This window comes from Mycetomoellerius zeteki, unplaced genomic scaffold (genome assembly GCF_001594055.1).
Source record: "Mycetomoellerius zeteki isolate Tzet28-1 unplaced genomic scaffold, Tzet1.0 scaffold124, whole genome shotgun sequence".
Taxonomy (NCBI): domain Eukaryota; kingdom Metazoa; phylum Arthropoda; class Insecta; order Hymenoptera; family Formicidae; genus Mycetomoellerius; species Mycetomoellerius zeteki.
In genome coordinates this window covers 971,751-992,803 of record NW_017256169.1, presented here as the reverse complement: position 1 = coordinate 992,803, position 21,053 = coordinate 971,751, and the positions used below count along the sequence as shown (strand labels likewise).

General features: G+C 34.3%; 3 protein-coding genes across 3 annotated transcripts; 1 reads left to right on the top strand and 2 right to left on the bottom strand.

Moving 5' to 3' along the window:
* Positions 1-1,216: 1,216 nt before the first annotated feature.
* Positions 1,217-6,541, top strand: LOC108731298 (pupal cuticle protein). Its single transcript, XM_018461553.1, has 4 exons — positions 1,217-1,292; positions 1,816-2,304; positions 5,161-5,417; positions 6,155-6,541. Exons 1-4 carry the CDS (start codon positions 1,281-1,283, stop codon positions 6,366-6,368), a joined length of 972 nt encoding a protein of 323 aa, XP_018317055.1. The 5' UTR covers positions 1,217-1,280; the 3' UTR covers positions 6,369-6,541.
* Positions 6,542-11,135: 4,594 nt separating this feature from the next.
* LOC108731356 (pupal cuticle protein) lies at positions 11,136-13,601 on the bottom strand. Its single transcript, XM_018461653.1, has 3 exons — positions 13,440-13,601; positions 11,994-12,612; positions 11,136-11,387 (listed from the first exon to the last, which is right to left on the bottom strand). Exons 1-3 carry the CDS (start codon positions 13,449-13,451, stop codon positions 11,212-11,214), a joined length of 807 nt encoding a protein of 268 aa, XP_018317155.1. The 5' UTR covers positions 13,452-13,601; the 3' UTR covers positions 11,136-11,211.
* A 4,820-nt stretch (positions 13,602-18,421) lies between these two features.
* Positions 18,422-19,783, bottom strand: LOC108731327 (uncharacterized). Its single transcript, XM_018461606.1, has 2 exons — positions 19,705-19,783; positions 18,422-18,980 (listed from the first exon to the last, which is right to left on the bottom strand). The coding sequence occupies exons 1-2, from the start codon at positions 19,714-19,716 to the stop codon at positions 18,489-18,491; spliced, it is 504 nt and encodes a 167-aa protein (XP_018317108.1). The 5' UTR covers positions 19,717-19,783; the 3' UTR covers positions 18,422-18,488.
* Between the last annotated feature and the right edge of the window lie 1,270 nt (positions 19,784-21,053).

Genomic DNA, 21,053 nt, shown 5'->3' with positions numbered 1-21,053 from the left:
TTATTTGTTTTATTAATATTAATATGTTATTCATATATTATTGTTGATAGCTAATGTTGTTAATATAATTATTTCATTATTTCATATATCACTTTTTCCATGCGGAGATGTAATTGATTTAATCAGCATCCAAGTATCGTTCTTCTAATTGTTGATTGAATTATCTAATTGTTAATCTTTCATTAGATATCGCAACAAAAGATCAGATATTCAATTATATTTGATGCAATTATTAACTGGCACTTTTTTCTTATATTGCTCTCGAAGTAAATTGCAATGGCTCATTAAGTAATTAGACGCGCTTTTACGTGACGGAATTTCGAGTAGCTTTTAATTCAAGATAATAAATCGCGGATCACGTTATGGTTATTAGTGCGCGCAAACCTGTATTTTATAATTCATTATAGTCAAGAGAATGTCAATGTCCACAGTAATTTTAATTTCAAAGATACTAAAGAGTGCTTTTCTTCTTACGAATGAATAACTGACAGCGTTTAATCGTCATGTTAAACTCGATGTAATAAACACGGTGTCTAAAAACTTGCGATTAAACGCTTGTCTCAACCTTGACTGCTCTTCCTGATTTATATTGGGGCCTCCCCAACAAACGTCATCATGATATTAAAAGGGCTTCAAAATGATTCCAAAACGATTATTAAAATTTACTTTTTCAGTTATGATTCATTATATGTAATGTTATCGTGACCTGTTGTTCTGCTTGGGTCCAATCTTCAGTCTTTCTTCGCGAGCATTCGCTAATAAATCGGGAGATCGACGAGATACAGCGATCGATCAAACGTTCCCATCGCTCGCTGACACTTTTTGCCAAGCGAATTGTACAACATCGCTTGTAGAACGTTCGCGTTTTGGCGCAATCATAATTCTGTTCTTGCTGACATTCCAGCCTCCCTCTATTCCTCCCCTTTTCACTTTTTCTTATTCTTTCTCACTCTCTCCCTCCCCCCTCTCTCTCTGTTTCTAACTCTTTCTCGTTTTTTCTCTGTGCTATAATTTTTTGATCTGTCTTCTTGTTCTTTCGCTAAAATGATCCACTTGATATGTCTCCATTTTGCCTCTTTAGGGATATTAAACAAAAAATTGGACCTTTTCGCGTTTTTATCATATGAAAATCAGGGCGGGACCATGTTGTAAAACGTTTCGCGTTTACTCTATTTAGTACAGACGTCTGTATTAGACGCTCGTATTGTCGGCTATATAAAGTCTAGGTAGCCCGATTGTACGGTCAGAGATTCGCCTGATCTTGGATAGCGCTCATAAGCATGAAGACCCTTGTAAGTACATTGATACTCTATCCTGAGATTTCTCATTTTTACAATTGTCTATTAACAAAAAAATTATTTTTAAAAAAATAATACTAAATTAAAATTATATTTATGTTTCATTATTTAAAAAGTAATACTTTTTTTATATTATTATTTTTAGAATAACAATATTTTTATAACTTTTATTATTTTTTATTTTAATAGTTTATCATCATTTTTATTATATTTTGCAATATTATTATTTTTTAATAATAATTTTTTAATTATATACTATTAAAAATAATATTTTAAACTTAATTAAAATAATATTCAATTTAAATTGAAGAAATATTTTATACCAGGTTTTGTCATTATATTTTCTCACACACTGGACAGATCAGTTTTACGTCTGATTGTGAATATAATTTTATCCCGCTTGTGAATCATCTTACAGTACATATAGATTTTTGAGCAGTTTCCTCCAGTTTCCTCTTCTGACATAGTTCCTTATCTCGGGGATTCGACTAAATCTCTCGTCTATTCGTCCTTTCAGATCGTCTTATCGTGCCTCTCGTTGTCGACGCTGGCTTTGCCGACGTACGCGCCTTATCAGCCGTACGTTAACGGAGTGCATGCCGGAGGATATTATCACGGACCAGGGGCCCCGCTGGCTCACGACGGCCGGGTGGTTGATACGCCGGAAGTGGCTCACGCCAAAAAGGCACATCTAGCAGCGCACGCAGCGGAAGCTGCCAAAACGGTACATTATGGGGGAGGTTACTACGGAGGCGGAGACGGAGGTTACTATGACGGAGGCTATGCAGGATACAAGGGCATAATTGCTCCCGTGGGCGTAAGTCACGGTTATTCCGGATACCATGGCAAATATCACGGTCCACCGGCACCGCTCGGCCACGATGGACAAGTAGTGGATACACCGGAAGTGGCCCATGCCAAGGCCGCGCATCTCACCGCCCACGCTCACGAACTGTCCAAGGTCGCTCATCTATCGTACGCGAATACTTATCCGCACATCTCATATTGAACCCCTTTGTCGTGGAACATACGTTTTCCGGAAGGACCTAATTCCTTATCTGCATTAATAGCGTAAAAGCAGCGACTTCAAAGGATTAAGTGACAACACAACACGTCTTTTTACGTTCACGCTGACGGGTGTGCATCTTGGATGAACGTAAATTTTTTTGTATTCGCACACTATAAATATGTAACGATACAATAACAAAAAAATGTAACATGTGAATAAATAATTTTATATCAGAGATTTCCTTCTTGTATTTTGTGTGGCGCAAAAATATCGCGAACAATTTCGTAACTTTAACATTAGAACCCTGTTAGATAAGGAGCAATGATAATCCAACTTCTACGAGTTAATAAATACATTGCTAGTTTTTTAACTTTCAAGTGTGTCAAAATGTAAATCGATCCATTTCTGTGCTTGAATTGCTTTATATTTTCAAAATAAACAACGTCCATATATTAACGCATGCACTTAGTAAATAATAAAATTTTAGTCAAATTTTCTTCTTGAGTTAAATTGCTTAATTTTATTGTTTTAGTTATAATAAATATAATATATTAGTAAGAGCAATGTTATAATGACCTATATAAAAATGATTAAAAATAACTTAAATTGGTTAAAAATAACTCAATTTGATATTATAAATTTAAGTATCAACGTTTTTTACTCACTAAAAGGATCAAGCTAATAAATTATTTTAAAAATAAAGAAAGTGATGAAAAACCAGATGTTTCCTCGGAATATGGGGTACATAATTATGATAAAGTAAAAAATTTAGATTCCTATCTCTTACATAAAAAATATCAATCTAAAAAAACAGAAGCGGTCAATAATGACCGCTAGAAAAGAAAAATTAATTGTATGCGATGTTTTTTTTCTTTACCTTCGTGCGTTTCTGCCTTTTGAATAATTTATACAACGAATACAAATGTTTTATTTCACGCGGTTAGATAAACTTTTTCTCGCGGTTCTGCGGTGAAGTGCTGGCGACATGCCGAGCTCAATTACGGTTCAGAAGCACGAGTTCGAATGTCGATCGTGCGTATCGATCACTCACGATCGACTGTCACTCCGTTAAGCTCGACTAAACGCCTAAACACATCGGTATTGCGTTGGTGACAAACGCGCAATACCTTTCAGATCAGACGTACCAATAGGGTTTGATCGATGAACTGGCCAAGTGGCCAGTTGCGACACCACCGTCTCAGTTTTAGTTATTCAACAACTATTGTTGTCGCCACCTCCTGACATACTATTGTGATTGATATGACATGCGGATAAATAAACCCATAAACTACAGGGTGTAGTGGGTGTAACTCGTTGCGTGATTGAGGCCGAAAGATATAAGTCTAAGATAAAATTGTAAATCGGTCTAGCAAGGAGTTATACTTTTTCCTTTTAATAAAATGCTAATGAAAATTTATCGAGAACTTTATCCATTGCATCTTCCATGCGGCATTCCGACAAATAAAAACAATTCATTTTTCTTACGTGTGATTGTAAATTTTTAAATAAAATTTTTTTTTTTTTTTTTTTTTTTTTTTTTTTTTTTTTTTTTTTAGAAAAGAAATATCTATTTCTAAAAAATAAAGTATGATTATTATCATTATTATTATGTTGTAATTAATTAATAATTATTTGGTACTTATTATTATGTTATAACTAGTGAACTAGTTACTTGACGCTTCTAATATTTCAAAGAAAAAAATGCGCAGGGCACAAATGACCCAATCGTGTATGCTAAGGCCGTTAATAAGCCTCGTCGCTACGCGGTACCAGTGTCACTTTGGCGAAAGCCGGTGACTTTAATGACGGTAAACTGCATCTGCAGATGACGCGCATAGTTTAACACGACATAGCCTAGGCGCATTTTTATTCTCGACACGAGGCCACGGGACACGCGTGCTTACGGGTGCCATTGTTAGCGTAAGTAAATGTTACGGGGCACGGCGTTGCAGTTAAGGAGAACGCTTTTCCTGGGTGTGGTTGTTACCCCGCGAGTCGCGCCGGGTCAGGCGGGGCACGGGCAGCAGTAACACGCCCGATCAATGCTCGTACCCCTATAAATTGCACCACACGCGTTAATGGCAGTCGTAATACGGATCTAAACGCACGTGTCGACAGCCGCAGTGTCTTGCTGAGATCTAAGGGCGACGGGATATCTTTGGGATACGCGCAGGGTGATCGCCGCAATGATCGGATACTTCGTGAGTACGCTCGCAAACTCGAGGAGAGGTGCTGTGAGATTCCGGTGTTCGGAATTCCTCCTAACCGACTTTCTCGCATCTCGGCAATTAATATTAAATTCTTATGAAATTAATATTACTTCACTTTCTAAATCTTTTATTATTCTCATCCTTATATAAGAATAAGAATTTTATTACTTTAGAGCTTACATATCAAGAAGGGATTTGATTTACATTTCTCTTAGACCTCACATTTATAATTATTACACACTTATAATTAATAGCTAACTATATATAAAACCCGTTCTAAGCCTTATATATTAATATCGATAATTAATCAATCCTTTATCACTAATCTTTCATGTAACTTACTAAGTTTAATCAATGTTCTCTTCTTTTCCATATTGCGGAAAAAGGGAAAGTTCTTCCAATGGAAATTTTACGCAAATTTTGTACGCTTGCTTCTTAATACATATATATTTAAAATAAATGTTAATAAAAAACAATTGGTTTGTTTTTATTGCTACACTGGATTGCACTAAAACTTTTCTTCTCGCTTTTGTTAAATTTCAATACATCTATTTCACTTTAAGTATAAAGAGTGTGATTCAGCTATAAAAATAGACCTAATAATGAAAAATCAACCAGAAGATAATATTTTATCACATCTTAGATCATCTTCTCTGCAATGTCGAGCGCGATTCTGGCGGCTCCACAGTGGTACGGACCCCATGCTTCTCCGGCGCCGTTGGGCCCCGATGGTCGTGTAGTAGATACACCAGAAGTCGCGCAGTTGAAAGCTGCTCATTTGAGTGCTCTGGCGGAGGCTAATGCACGGGCACCAAAGGGACCGGGACCTATAGGAGCTTATCCTGGCGCTTATCCTCAATCCAGCGGATACGCTTCCGGAAATTACCTTTCACATTATAGGTTCGTGTCAAATGCGTTACTATTAGAATCTCTCTATAGCGTTTTTGTAAATTACACTGAGAAAAATGATTTTTGTTTTACCAACAAGACGTATGTATATGATAAAATATATTTTTTTTTGTCAAGATGTTGAGATCAAACAAAACTTTTGGTTTCAGATTGGTATATTTTATAGCTAAAATGTTTCTCCTACAGAAATTTAATTGTTTAATTTATTCGGTGCTTTTAATATTCAAAATAAATAATTTCTAGTATTAAATTAGATTTCTGTAAAGGTTGATAAATTTAACACACACACACTATAAAGATTTGATTAATATTTTCAATTGGATCTACAAAATTGCTACTTATACTCACTTGATATTCTTTTTATTAAAAAATTAATTAAATATGTTTAGTATATATAATTAAATAAATTAAATTAAATTAATTTAAATTAATTAAATAAATTTAGTATGTATAATTATCATCGACAAACTCTGACGTATATTTGACAGGAAGGAATTATTCTCATCTGTAATTTTTTTCCAGAAAAGTTTTAATTCGTTTACTTTCCAACATACATATTGATTGAATCTAAGAGTTTCATTTAATTTATACAACCAATTTTTTTTTCAATAGAATCAATTTAAAAAGAATTATTTTTTCAAAATTCTATTTTTTAATGCCTTTAATCTATAACAAGAGTCAATCTAGTCAAACTTAATTCTCTAAAATCATCTAAATACATCTTACAGCGGACCACCAGCCCCATTAGGTTCGGACGGCCGCGTAATTGACACTCCCGAGGTACAGCAAGCCAAGGCCGTACATTTCTCTCTTTACAATGCGGAAGCGCGACGCGTGCCAGCCGGTCCAGCCGATCCAATTGCTGCTGGCGCCTACGATCCATCCTGGAACAATGGTGCCTACAATCCTACTTGGGACGGCCTGGCCAGCAGCTACTATTAATTCGACTACGAGAAAAAATGATCGGAGCGAAACGCACTTCCGCTCGTTCAGTGGACGTCGCCGATCTCATGAAATCGATCACACGATTAGTTGTGTTGAATCCACCAATGTGATCCTCGATGTCCTTCCCACACGAAAAGAACGGTTTTACTGGTGTATCTAAAAATCTAGATAGAAATTTGAAAATAATTTTGTTGAACTATCAAAATAATTATGTAGAATGCTCAAGCATGATGAGCAATGTTGGAAAAAATTGTAATCTCCAACTACCACTCATATAGCATAGATCATTCTAATAATGTTGCAGCAACATTCCAGTAACATTGCAAACGTTGCAATACTTGTTGCAAGCTTCTGTGCTGTTTGGGCAATTTGAACGTTTTATTATTTTAATGGTCCAACAAAATTATTTTCAGATTCCTATTTAGCTAAATTTTTAGATATTTCAGCAAAACTGTTCTTTCCGTGCAGCTACCTCAAGAATTGGAAGACTAAGATTTATTAAGATATTACTAACTACCTCTCCGATCACTCCGAAACAAATGGCTCTCTCTCCGCTGATCCTTCGATCGCAACTCCAGATAATCTTTCCGCCTGCGGTGATTTTACAGCGTTACGTTTCATGCATCTCCTATTTATCGCGCACAAATATTCGTACTTCCGATGTATATGTTAGAAAAAATATATATTCATATGAGACAGCAATGGCGTAAAGAGACTATTCCGTAGTAACTGTTCTGTGCGCAGTCCAATCAACACCCTTTAATCCACTCGACTTGAATGTTTGAAAGGTTTAATTTTTTAAATTTATATACTCTAGAGAGATCCAAATAAGTATCCCTTCCTATAAGAATTTATATACTGAGAGAAATGTTTAGTATTTGCGACTATAATTGCATCTAATAGTTATCACTCCATATTATTAGTAATAATAATTATGTTATAATTCTATTAAAAGAATACATAGTTGGCACTGAAATTTAAATTATAGTTAAATTGGTAATTGCAACCATTTTTTCTCTCAGTATATAAACTATTATGTATAAATGCCTGCGTTGCAAATGTGTTAATTCTGCTCTTCTTCTTTAAATGAAAAGATTCTGTTACATTCATTCACGGCGGTTTGTATACAGTATTGATTCCGATATTATCACATTCTACCGTTAGTCAGATCTACTTTCGCGAGAGTGTATGCGACACTATAAATCGTTATCTGCTGAATTTCTGAACCTCATTGTTGCATACCTCGTTAAGCACGATTAATCGCGTCCTTGCTAATGGCACGGGCCGTCTAGGATCTCGCAGAATAACTGTCTCACGTTATCTCGTAGTCATAGAAAACCGGTTTTCTGGTCGTTTCTTCTCGCAATCGAATTTTCATTTCCTGCAATCAAGTATTCAAAGATCTAATATTAGTTAATCTTTAATGTCGAGATGTTTGCTGCCTTCAATCACTCTGCACGGCGTTTTCTATGCAACCATCCGTAACACGTCAACGCAACGTGTATTCGAACGAAGTTTTCTTGCAAAACACGCCCGATTCGCGGACAACCGGTAATGGATTACTCGACAATCCCTTCAAGGTAGTCCTCTTTTTGGAGCCTATTGCTTCGAAAATTGGCAACCATTGAAAGGACAACAAAAACTCAAGGTATAGATTCCTTTTAAGGGATTGAATAATTTTATTGACAAATATTTATCAGTTTCTTTAAACCGGTCGACTTAAATTATTTGTTGTATTTATTATATTGTAAATGCTCCTATATGCTCCACTGTTCAAAAAAAGATATTTTTCGGCGATAATGCGATATGGAATAAATTAAAGTTTCATTTGAGATCAGCAGAATAGCACGAGAAAGAAAATTATTTGATTTTGTTAACAAATATCATAAGTTTTTTTAATTTCTTTAAAATGGTAGGCTTAAATTAAATCCGCCGTATTCGGTAAATACTCCATTATTTCGCAATTTCTTTTGATATGTACGAGGGCAATTCGAAAAGTTCTCGGCCTGACAGAAATGATGCCACAAATATCAAACTTTTATAATTTTATACAAGTTTGATCCTTCACAGGGCTACTTTTAAAATTTTGAACGGACGCGTTTATTAATTTTTTTGTTTCGATATATTCGTATAAAGCAAGCAATTAACTTTTGGTTCCATAATGACAATACATCTGCTTACATTTCTTCAATTGTAGTCGCAAAATTGTGGAATAGTATGAGAAAGAAAATCAGCTAATTTCTTAAAAATCGTTGACTTAAATAATTTGTCGCATTTGATATATTATAAATATATTATAAATTCCTATGTCATTATTTTGCAATTCCTTTTTGCGATAAAATGCGATACTGGATAGATTTATTCAGTTTGAGGTCAGCAGAGCAGAGAGAGAAGATTATTTGATCTTGTCTCCGTTATAATCGACGCCGATCCACATCGTAATGTGAGACGGAAGAACTCGGTCGACTTATAGCTTGCCGATTGTTGCGCAAATCTATGCAAAACGGGGTCTCGTAATACGTAATCCCCGCAATGTACACGTAACGAGTTAAGACCACGGTCGCGGACGTGGCTGCGATATTCCACGCAGCATCCGCCGATCTCCGCGCGCGCGCCCACAGAATTTTTAGCTCTTCTCAGGTAGGCGTACCATCCGATCTTGTATCTTTATATCGAGGTCAGTTCAAATTGCGCAGGGTAAGTAGCGAAGGAGTGGGTAGCGAGGTTACACGCTCTGTCGCGAATAAATTCAGTTTTTTTTCTCCCCTCGAGATGAAACCCCTTGGTGATAGATCGTTTCTGGCGACGCAAATTCGTCAATTCTAGCCGATGACCCTTAATCCCATATTTTTTGGCAAATACACTGCAAATCCAAGTGTGTAATAAATGTCTTCAAATAACACATTACACTACATACAAAAATAAATTTACATATTTAAACGTGTAATACAGTGTTATTTTTTTCACAAAAAATTAAACTACACGCATATAAAGGGTCACAATGCTCAGCAGGTCAAATCGATCTTTTTAATTACGAAAATTCAAAGAACAATAATATATATGTATATGCATATATATATAATATATTACTTTTTATTAATGTATTACTTTATGTAAAATTTATCTAAAATAATGTATCATTATGCATACCCTTTAAAACTTTTAAAGTAAATTGTTACTCTGAGGAATGAAATCTCACTCTTAAAGATTGAAAATTGAGTCACTCTTTTTCAAGATTGGCTTAATTTTCACTTTTTAGAGTAAAATTTTACTCCAAATAATTTCAATGAGAAAAAAAAACTAATTTAAGATAAAAATACTAATAAAATTTCTTAAGTGAACGCCACTGTCCCACTCACCCCTATATGAAAGTATTTGAAATTGCAATGTATCTATTTTGATTTTCTTTGATTCTCGAGCTTCGCTTAATGCGATCAATTCCATTCTTCTTGCATATTCTGCATCAGTTACAAAGTTACGATTCCTGACCTTTCTGCGGCGAGGTATTCGGAATCACGATGTGCTAGGCTTCTCGAGGAACGAAGCTATTATTCCGCTCCCTTGCTCATTTCTTCTCACGTCTTTCGTACACCGGTGACCTATGTGGCAACATTCACAATCGTAACGCGATGTGACTATACGTTTCAATAGGATTTACATGATATTTCTTCGTTCCCAGAATTAAATTGCCATTAGAGCGCAATGTCGTAAACATTATGCGTTTCCTGAGAAATATGTAAAACACGTAAAAAATAATAATTATATATATATATTTTTTTTTTTCAATAAATTGGTATCTGCGTGTGCGCCACGCAAGGCACGATACCGATTAGCTCATGGAACAATTCACCTCTTTTTATTTGACAGGTGTCGCGATTTTGCTTACGTAAAATTGCGTGCTGCATTCGCTGCAAGACGATCGTTACGATACCGTCCCGTGGCAGGCGCACCGCAAAACGCAAATCGATTTCTATCTAGATTAAGACACCAAGAGTTGCGTCACGAATCACCGCGATTTCTTCTACGAGATATCGCGTGTCGCGATCTTTCGCGAATTCTTTTTTTTGCGCGCGTTAAAAAATGACAAAAAATATTAATTAATTATCTACCTTAATCTAATTTTAATGCTATGGATTAATACAGAATATATAAAAAGAAGTCAATACGAGTTTCTAATTCGTAGCAGTTAATTAAATTGCATGTATTCGACGAATCTTTGCAATCTTAATTAATAGTGGTAAAGAAACGTTTCAGCCTTTCTTAAATTACGCTAGACGCAACGCAAGATCGAGAAGTAGGCCAGCAAATAGATAGAACTTTATTAAAACTTAATTGCCTATTTGATGTTATACGAATTGTTATACGATGACGAATTAGAAATACTAGTCATCATATTATATTATTTTGTAATCATGTAAACTGAAAAATATTTTACCCACAATACGCTCATTAATTCACAATAAGAATAATAATCAACTTGTACGTTTCATTTTTAATTTATAAAAAATATAAAATTAATATAATATTTAAGATATAAAATTTAGTTTAATTTGATCAGGAAGTTATTGATTGTGTGATAATTTCGTTACAAATAAAGAGGAGAAAAAAAAAGATAGGAATTAAGATGGAGAGAACGAGGTTCGTCCATTCCTTCTATTAAGTCTTTTTTCCAGTAGTCTTTATATATCACAATCTTCGAAATATTAAAAAAAGAGAGATGTACAAGCGAGTGATTTGCGTCACGAGAAACATGATAAATTCGTAAAGATAGGAAAACAATTTATTCATCTAGAATATGTACAGGCACCGGAACATGTTCATCGACCGTGATCCGCTAGATTTAAAAGGTTCCTATCAGATGTTGGGACTGATAATGACGAGGCTGGAAACCTGATGGATTGTACACTTGCTGCGTGGCATAAGGCTGAGTTCCCGGGTACGAAGATCCTGGGAATGCTCGCGAAGCGCCATAGTGTCCTAGATTGGCGGGAGCGGGACCGGATGGAGATCCATAAGCTAAAATAATAATAGAAAACACCGTTTAAGAAAATACCCGATAGTTTCAAGGAATAAAATGGACGCGCATGTAAGTGCAGTAGTTACTTATTAGAATAACTCAGGGAGGGATAAAGAATACAACAAACTTAATACTTAGAATAATTTCTTGTAAAATAAAAATGTTCATATTTTTTCTCTTATTAATTTACTCTTATCTTAAGGATATAAAAGAAATTCATTTCTTGTAAAAATAAAATTATTGTTTAATGCTCTATTCATACTTTTCCATCAATTTATTTTTTATCTTAAATATAAAAAGAATTATTTATTTCTTTTGTAGAATAAACGTATTTTTCAATATTCTATTTATATTTTTTCCATTAATTTTTTTTATCTTATGAATAAAAAAATGTCAAAATTTCTACGTTTATGATGAAAATCTTCAATTTCCAAACTCTTCAGTCACTTTTCCTCGACATTCAATCAAACTTTACATCTTGTATTTAATGTTATATTGCCGCTAGCAGACCTCAAAACACATTTCCTATCCACGCTTTGCGTCAACGATTTACGCCGCGGCCCACGCGACAATTCATCGGTCTCTCCCAGTTCTGCTTCGCTCACCTTGACCCTGGTGATCACTCGGATTCTCGCTCGCGTGTTTGTAAGCTCTGGCCTCCGCCTCGGCGAGTTCGGCCAATCTGGTTGCCTTTAGGGCCGCCACTTCCGGCGTATCTAAGACCGTTCCGTCGTCGGCCAACGGCGCTGGTATGAAAGTGGTGGGCTTTGCTGGGAGCGTGTAACTCTTCTGACCCACGAAGTTAGCCCGTGCCTCGTATTGTTGAGGTTGCTGATAATTCACGTAGACGGGCGCCGGCACATGGTTGGCAGTCTGATAGATCGGAGTGGGTTGCTGGTAGCTGGCCTGTTTTAGATAAGGCACCCCGGTCGGCTGAGCAGCTGAATAGCTGTATGCGGGCGATGAGATCTGCGGTTGATAATCGGATAAGCCTTGCTGGTTCTTCTCATCTTGAGCTGCTCGAGCGGCGGCCCTTGCGAATTCAGCAAAATGCGCGGCCTTCGCCTGCGCTACTTCCGGTGTGTCGATGACGTTGCCGTCTTCGCCAACGGGAGCGGGCGGCGCGTAGTTCGGTGCAACTTGTTGGTGAATCAGAGGATTCCCATATGGGGATGAACCGATGTATGCGGCTCTACAAGTCACCGCCGTGGCGAACAGGAAAATCTAAAAACAAAAAAATAATTTGGAGTAATTAGATTTAATTTGAAAAATATATATTTACAAAAAAATATTATATTTTTCTCTCTCTAAGTTCTTTATAGTGTTTTAAAATGTTAATTAGCATCGTTATTAAACTAATTAAATTTGATTTAATTAATTAATTAAATTTATTGACTAAATTAAATTTGATTGATTTAATTTGTGATATTGTTATTTCAACTTCAATTTATAATTGAGTCCGATAATAATCAGCGCACAGTTTATATAACTGGAAAATGTATTTAAAATTTATATGTATAAATTATTAGTACCAAGATCTAGTCTTGATAATATTTGGCTTTTTCTTTATTTATTTGATTTATTACATTTTTCTACATTTTATCTTGTTTTCAAGAAGCATTATTTCGCTTTTAATTTTATTATTTTTTAATGTAATATTTCGCAGGTGACTTTTAATCGCGTGGGGTGTTCAAAACATTTTGGCTGCATAAATTTGTTAAATGAATGCTATTTTTTTATTAATCTTAATATTTTTATTTAATAGTATAAATCATCAAAGAGAAAAATAAAGATTGGGATGTTAAAAACAATCCACGCGAGTAATTACGTTAAAAAAAAGCCATAAGAATAATGTAGGGTTAATTGTTTTTTAGGAAAAATTGATAGAAATGATGGATCTTTGATCGTAACGAATTACCAATACATAATCGATACTTAATCCATCGCTTATCGGGTCATCTCGTTGCGCGATCTCGATCGGCATTTCTTGCTGGGCGGATTTTTTCGACCTACCCCAACCTTTCACTTTTCTTTGTCCCGGGATCACTCACCAGGCCTCTCATGACGATCCAGGGGCGTTGTATCCTTCGTTGAACTCCCACACACCTTCTTCCTGATAAAAAGAGCGCTGCTGTTGTCTGTCAGTATTCGCTCCCAGGAGTGAGGGACCCGGGCCGGGCGTCGGTTCGCTGTTTTGTGTTCCTGGAGAACGGCTGGTTGGTACCATTTATAGTCGCATTCGTCTGTCCCCTCCCACGTGCATTCGATCGCCAGCGACCTGGGGGGAGCCAGAGGTGATCGGCTATAACCCGGGAAGTTTGCCGGAAAGATCGGAAAAGGGAAGGCTATTCTCTTCTCTTTCTCTTTTTCTCTCGCTGTCTGTCTTTTGCCAATTGCGACCTTGACATTTAAATGCGGATTCTGCACTCCATGACCGGAAACATATCAGGAAGCTATAATGATGCATTCAATTGCATCTTAGGATCAGTTCGATCAACTCCGATTAATTTTACTCCGATAATCGATGATTTAATCCATTAGAATTGACCATTCACATCTGTTGTAAAGCGAAATGACAAATGCGATTGATCAATTCCAAAGGATCTAATCATCGATTAAAGTTAATCGGAGTTGGATGAAGTGGCCCTTATGCCTGTTTCTATCTATTTCAATGTAGTTTAATTTTAATTTCGGTTCAACAAAATTTTCATCTTTTTCTAATTCTTAGAAAAAGATCAAGAGTAAGTTGAACCAAGATTAAAGTTAATCTACATTGGTAGAAATGGGCCTTAGGGTGATTTCAACTGAACTTCGATTAACTTAAACAGCATTATATAATATATTATTGAATAATACGAATAAAAATATTAAATTAATCAATTATGTTTAATGTATAAAAAAAGATTAAAAACAATGAATTATACACTTCAAATTCTTTAGAGTGGAATCTCACTCTAAGGAATGATAATTGCAAGTCTTAAAAAAGAATGGCTCAATTTTCAATCTTTAAGGCCCAGTTTCACAACTCATGGTTAATTCTTAACCGAGGATCAATTTATTTTTCATCTCTTTTCAATTTTAGAATTGGAAATAGATGAAGAATAAATTGAATCTCGGTTAAGAGTTAACTGTGAATTATGAAACTGGGCCTTAGAGCGAGATTTCATTCTTCAGAGTAACAATTCATTCTAAAAGTTTTAGAGAGTATATCCTGTTTTGATTCTCAGAGTTAAATTAATTGTTGATTAAATTAATTAAAGTTTGATTACAGCCCTTAATTCACAGATTTCAAATCATATCGATTCTTTGCAGAAAGAATTTTTACTTGCTGAATTAAAACTGAAAGACATTTCGGTTACACCAATCGTTTTTTACGATATTTATTTCTTTTCTTAGAATTTTTCAGCAATTAGTATTGAGTTATTAATTGCCTGTTACCAAGCTGCGTAAGTCAATCCGGCATTCTTTTATTGAATAAAAGAGCGTGTATTTTTACTCCCTCGTGATCCTGGTTAAATCATGTCACAGCTAGAAGGGATCTCAGTGCTAAGAAACAACAAAGGCGTGTATTGGCGCTAAACGACTCACCAGCCCTGAGCAAATGAAGGACTCGAAGTCGAAGGACGAACTGTATTAAGAATACATTCTCACAATACAAAGCACATTGCTCGTAATGCATTTATGATGTATACGGATTTTTGCGATCTATGCCATAAATTTACTTCAAACTCACACCCTACTGTGACCAAAAATTAATTTCTTCAAACATATTTGTCATGCATAAAGACTGCAAAGCAATTACAATTGCTTTTAAAATGATTATAATTAGTTTGTATCGTAGTTTTTAATTCGGTATTATTACTATGGAAAAAACGATTTTGTTGTAATATCTAAAAGTTTAACTGGATGCAGATCTGGAAATAATTACGTAGGATATGATGATAATGCTGCAAAAGATTTTCTTTTATTCTAGTAAGCTTGATCATTCCGGCTCATTCAATATAATTATTTTCATAGTTCAACAAAATCATTTTCAAATCTGTATCTATATAAATGTTTAAATATTTCAGCAGTAAAAAGCCATTCTTTCCATCTGAGATGAAAATAGCACTAATATTAAAGTGGGCTTTATTAAATTAATCTAAGAGATTTTAAGTCGTAATAATATAAAATAGAATAATTTAAAAAGAACTTAAATAACATTTTAATATTTGTTTAGTTCCTACACTATTAAGTTCATAATATCAAATTATATCTAATATGAATTATTTTTAATCATTTGTATAGATCGTCACTATTCCTACTCAATATATTGATAATTAAACTAAAACAATAGAGTTAAACAATTTAACTCGAGGAAATGTATTAAATTTGATTCAAATTTAGCTTATTTATCAAATGTATACATTAATATGGAATGTATATGTTGTTTATTTTGAAACAACTATAGAAATGGATTGATTTAGATTTTGACACATATGGAAGTTAAAAATAACAAAATGTTATATAATTCAAGGGATTAAATTGCCATTGCACCTTTGATATCTAACAGTACTTTTTGAAAAAGTTGTGATTGAATTTATATCCATTTGAGAAAATTTTCTCAAGTACTAATAAATCGGAAAACAATCAATAATATACAATATGCTAATAATAATAATAATTTTAATTGGGATATAAAAATATCCCAGATGGTCATTTACGCAAAAAAAAATCAGATAATTACTCCCGGATTAACTAGTTCAACATATTGATCCGATTTTTGTATATTTTGCTAAGAAATACTTGTATATATTGACACTAAGAAAAAATGTATTAAGTTTTAATAAATATTTATATACATATATACATATATATATTTGAATAGTGTATCTATTAAATATATATCTACAGTAAACATTTACTCATTAAAAAATGATACTTAGATCAAATTAATGATTTAACTCATTGAATAAATAATTCTTGTACCAAATAAATATATCTTCATACTTAGTAAATATTTAACTGGTACTATATTAAAAAATGATTTATTAAAATTTAATACATATTTTTTAAATGAATATATATTAAACGCATACGGTGCTCACGCACATGCCGCGTGAACACCTTTGACACTATCGCAACGTGAACACCTTTGACAAGCCCACGCTGCAACGTGCAAGCAAACAAACGTAGACAAGCAAAGTGACGTGTTACTATCATCGTATGTGGCTGCGCCTTTCCTCGCCGTTGCTCTACTATCACATCTTATCCATCTTCATCGCTATTCGTTCGATCGGATCGATGAGTGATCTATCGACCACCCCTGAGCCGTTCGCTCACCAAGCGCTGCACGTTGATACGATACGAAAGCGACAGTAAGCGACCGTTTACCGCGTTCAATGTCAACACCTCTGCCCTGTCCCGTGAGACGCATTCCAAACTGAACAGACTCGACAGCAAGTCGAACTGAAGGATAGGAACATTTTTGTTCTCTCAGAGATTGGGCAAATCTTCGTATCGCGTGATTCCGTGAAATGGCAAGAGAGTATCGCGAAACGTCACTGTAATCGCGTGTGTGTAAAGTAACTAATGTAATACGAGAAAGCGGGCGGTGGTTCTTGCTCTTTTTTCCAACTATGCGCTCGCGACAAAACCCACCGATTGCAAACCCACGCTGGCCTCCTGCCGGCGACGTTACGTTAGATCACTTAGCGCCTAAAACCTCTGATGACCTAAAAAATCAACTGTGCGAGAAGCGACCGAAAATCGTACGCAACAAGTCTCTTATTATCGTCGTAGTCTTGGTTGTTGTGCCATTATTATCGGCAGAATTACGTGTTCTTACAGTAACATACAGAATTACAAGACGCATTTGTTGGCTATACACACAAAATACTCTCACAAATTGACATCGTCTATATCTAACGAAAAATATATTTAAAAAGTTTATATATATTTCAAATCTAGAAAGTTTCAAAAATTAAAATAGTTTTATTGAAAAATTATATTTATTTTTAACAATTTTGATATTTTGTTGTCCTCCTTTGATTTTTATTACCTAGCCAAATGCAAAATTGAGGGTGCTTTGTACTTAGCCTTCACAAAAATTTAATATAGAAGTATTAATTATCAATTTTAAGTATTAAAAGCATTCAACAAGAGAGATTTTTATACTGAAAATAAATAATTTTCAGTTTTAAATTGGCCAGTATTAATACTAAAGTGAAAACTGAACTCCGATGGAATCGCCATTTTATCAATAATAAAACACACGTATGATTTACATGTTATGGCACATTTCATTACATATTATTAGAGTAAAGCCTGATACACAATTTCTTTAAATTTTAATAATTTGTTTCTTTTTATCATTATTTAGTGTTTTCAGTGGATGAAAAAATTATTTTATGTTTATTTTCACCTATAGAATAAATAAAAATCCTTTTAAAAGCTCTCCTATTAATCCGTTTTATATTTGATAGTATGCACTGTTTTAGTATAATCTGTGTAATGTAAATAATCGTAATGACAAAACTGAATTTGCTATTAGAAATATTTCTTGTATTCTGCGACAATCTATAGTCATGTTTGTGAAAAATAAAAATTATACAAGTTTACATTTAATTACTGTTCTAAATATTGAAGTAATACTTTTTTTAAATCCTAAATCATCAAACGCATTGCAATAAAAATATTTGTAACATAATACATGTTTATCATTCTTTTGTCAATCTCTTTATATTAGGCGCGCCTGTTAGAACGCATTCCCATTGCACTTATCGCTAGCTATATTGCATTCTAACAGGCGAACGAGATTTCTACACAATCCTTTCAAACTTCATTTGAAACTCAAAACTGAAAAATATGTTCTCTTCGTAATTAGTAATATTAAATCTGTAAGAATATAAAAAAGAAATTAAGAAATTAATGATATTGGCAATTAAAATTTGTTTACAAGAAATTATCTTACGAGAACATCTCGCAAAACTGCTGATCTTAATTTACAACAGGAAGGTAATTAAAATAAATCAACCAGTGGATTAAAGCACGCAGGGAATTCAGATTTATTTACACTTTATATATATATATATGAGTCTGTATGTATTAGCAAACTTGATTCAACGAAAGTAATAACGAAGGAACGGTGCGCTACGATCCAGGATGATGGCCGGTTGCTCTTGGTAAATCGATTTCGCGGCTTCGTAGCCAAGCTTCTCGTTGAAGTGGTTGATGTGCGCTGCCGCATGTTCTGCCTTGGCGAGGGCCACTTCCGGCGTGTCGATGACGCGGCCGTCGAGCCCGATCGGCGCACCAGAGGCCAGTTTCGCCGTCACCGGAACCGGTTGCACCAGCTGCGCGTTGCTGTCGACTACGGCTACGTTGGACGGTGCTACATAAGCGAGCACGTGCTGGTCGGCTGACCTGGCAGCTTCCGCAGCCAAATTAATCTTCTCGTTGATATGAGCGGCCGCGTGCTCGGCCTTGGCCAACGTGACATCCGCGGTGTCGATCACTCGGCCATCAAAGCCGATTGGAGCACCGGGCACCAATTTGGCATAAACCAATGGCGAAGTAGCGAAGGCGCAAGCCAAGATGGCGGATAGAACAATCTGGAAAAAAATTATGTTGTATAATGTATTTTTTAAATATATATTTATTTAACCCTCTCCGGAACTGAAAAATCTATACACACTCTTAGTGACGTTGTAAGCTTCATTTATTTATGTTAATTAAATTAATAACCAATTTAAGAAACCGATATGAGATAAAAAAAAGAAAGAATAGTAAGTAAATTTCAAGAATAATTTGAATTTATATATAGTATAAAAAAAATTGAATTATTTGATATTTTTGACAAAGAGATTTATAATTGATTATATTGAATATGACATTGTCAAATCCGAAGATTTAATGAAATTCAGAAATTTTTTAAATATTAGTTTGGTTAATTCTAGCTTATGCATTTCTTTTATTAAATTGCATTAGATTGTACTTCAAATGTAACAGTAACATGAATACATTTTTATAGAAGTTAAGAACATATAATTATCATAATTCCTGAGAGCAAGAAATATAGAATTTATATTAAAAAACAATAATAAATTAGAAACAAATCATCATATAAATGAATCCACAAAGTATAGAGAAAAGCTTACTTATATATAATAAAAATTGAGAGAAATGCAATTCGTAAATCAATCGGTTTCTGTCATTTATCACGATCGACAATGTATAGTAATAAAAAATACATAATGTAAAATAATAAAAAATAATTAAAAAGTCACAGTAACCTAAGTACGATATTCTTTACAAAAGCTCTTTATCGATACTCACCAAAACCTTCATGTTGAATGAAATTACTCAGCTCCTTAGCGCTGCCGATCAAGATCAGTACTCGCCAAGGTACTCGGCTAATATGTCGTGTACTACCCCGTATATGCGGCTTTATATACCTCGTGGGTAAAAGAGGCTTTGTGCCGAACCAGGTACCACTACCAGGATGTATGCCATCACAACGTAAACACCAATTTCCAATAAAAGCCGTCATGTATTTGACATTGACGTCCATTTTTACTCCCGTTCACATAATTACGAATCGTATCGGCTTTGTTGGTTCTCACAACGCCCATCTAAATTGGTTCCCCTACCGACTCGATTAATCAAAACTTAAAAAACGATCGATCGAGCGATTTGTGGCGTTCGCCTTCTTTTTATCCTTGTTAGTTTGTCATAACTGATTTTCTTTCCGTTTTATGTCCGTTTCTACCAATGTAGTTTAATTTTAATCTTGGTCCAACTAACTCTTCATCTTTCCTAAATTCTAAGAATTCAAAAAGGACGAAGATCATGTTAAACCAAGATTAAAGTTAATTTACATTAATAGAAATGGACATTATTTTTGGATTTAATTGTTAAATGCTAACGCAGATATTTAATCCTTCTCCGCATACTGTTTTCACGAAGAAAAAATTTTTAATTTTGGTTTTACACATCACGATAATTTTATATAATTACGTAATTGATTAAATTAATTAAATTAATTTTGTCATGTATAAGACAAATTCTTTTATCTTCTTAAAAATGGAATTCATTCTTATTCTTATTCTTATTTTAATTTCATTTCTTAATCCTTAGTACGTATGATGGATTTCGTGCTCTGCGCGTTTCTTTTCTTTAAAACAATTAGGAGCTCTCGGTAAAATAATGGTCTCTATCCTTTTCTTTTTTTTTAATACACAAATTTACAAATACTTTCTAAAAATGTTAAAGTATATATGTAAAAATTATGTAACTTTTAGTATATACACGATTGGGTTATTCATATTTTGCGCATTTTTTTTCTTTATCATACTGGGAGTGTTTGGCTAAATAATAGTAAATTTATTTTTCCTTTTTTCTTAAGACTTTAAGATTTTAAGAGATACGTATTTAAAGATATAATATGAGTCTCTCAAAATCTATAATCACTGGACTAATTAAAAGATAGTCGCAGAAATGTAATGAATGAATATTGATTAACAAATTTGTTTTCGTCGAACTAATTAAGGATCAAGTAATACGACAGACAGGTAGGCATTCTTACCTAACCGAGCAGAAACGACAATAAGCCCGTTCTAGAACCTGATTACGCGATCGATGCCAGTCTCCGTCGCAGGCGTGACCTTCTAGATCACGGTCGATCT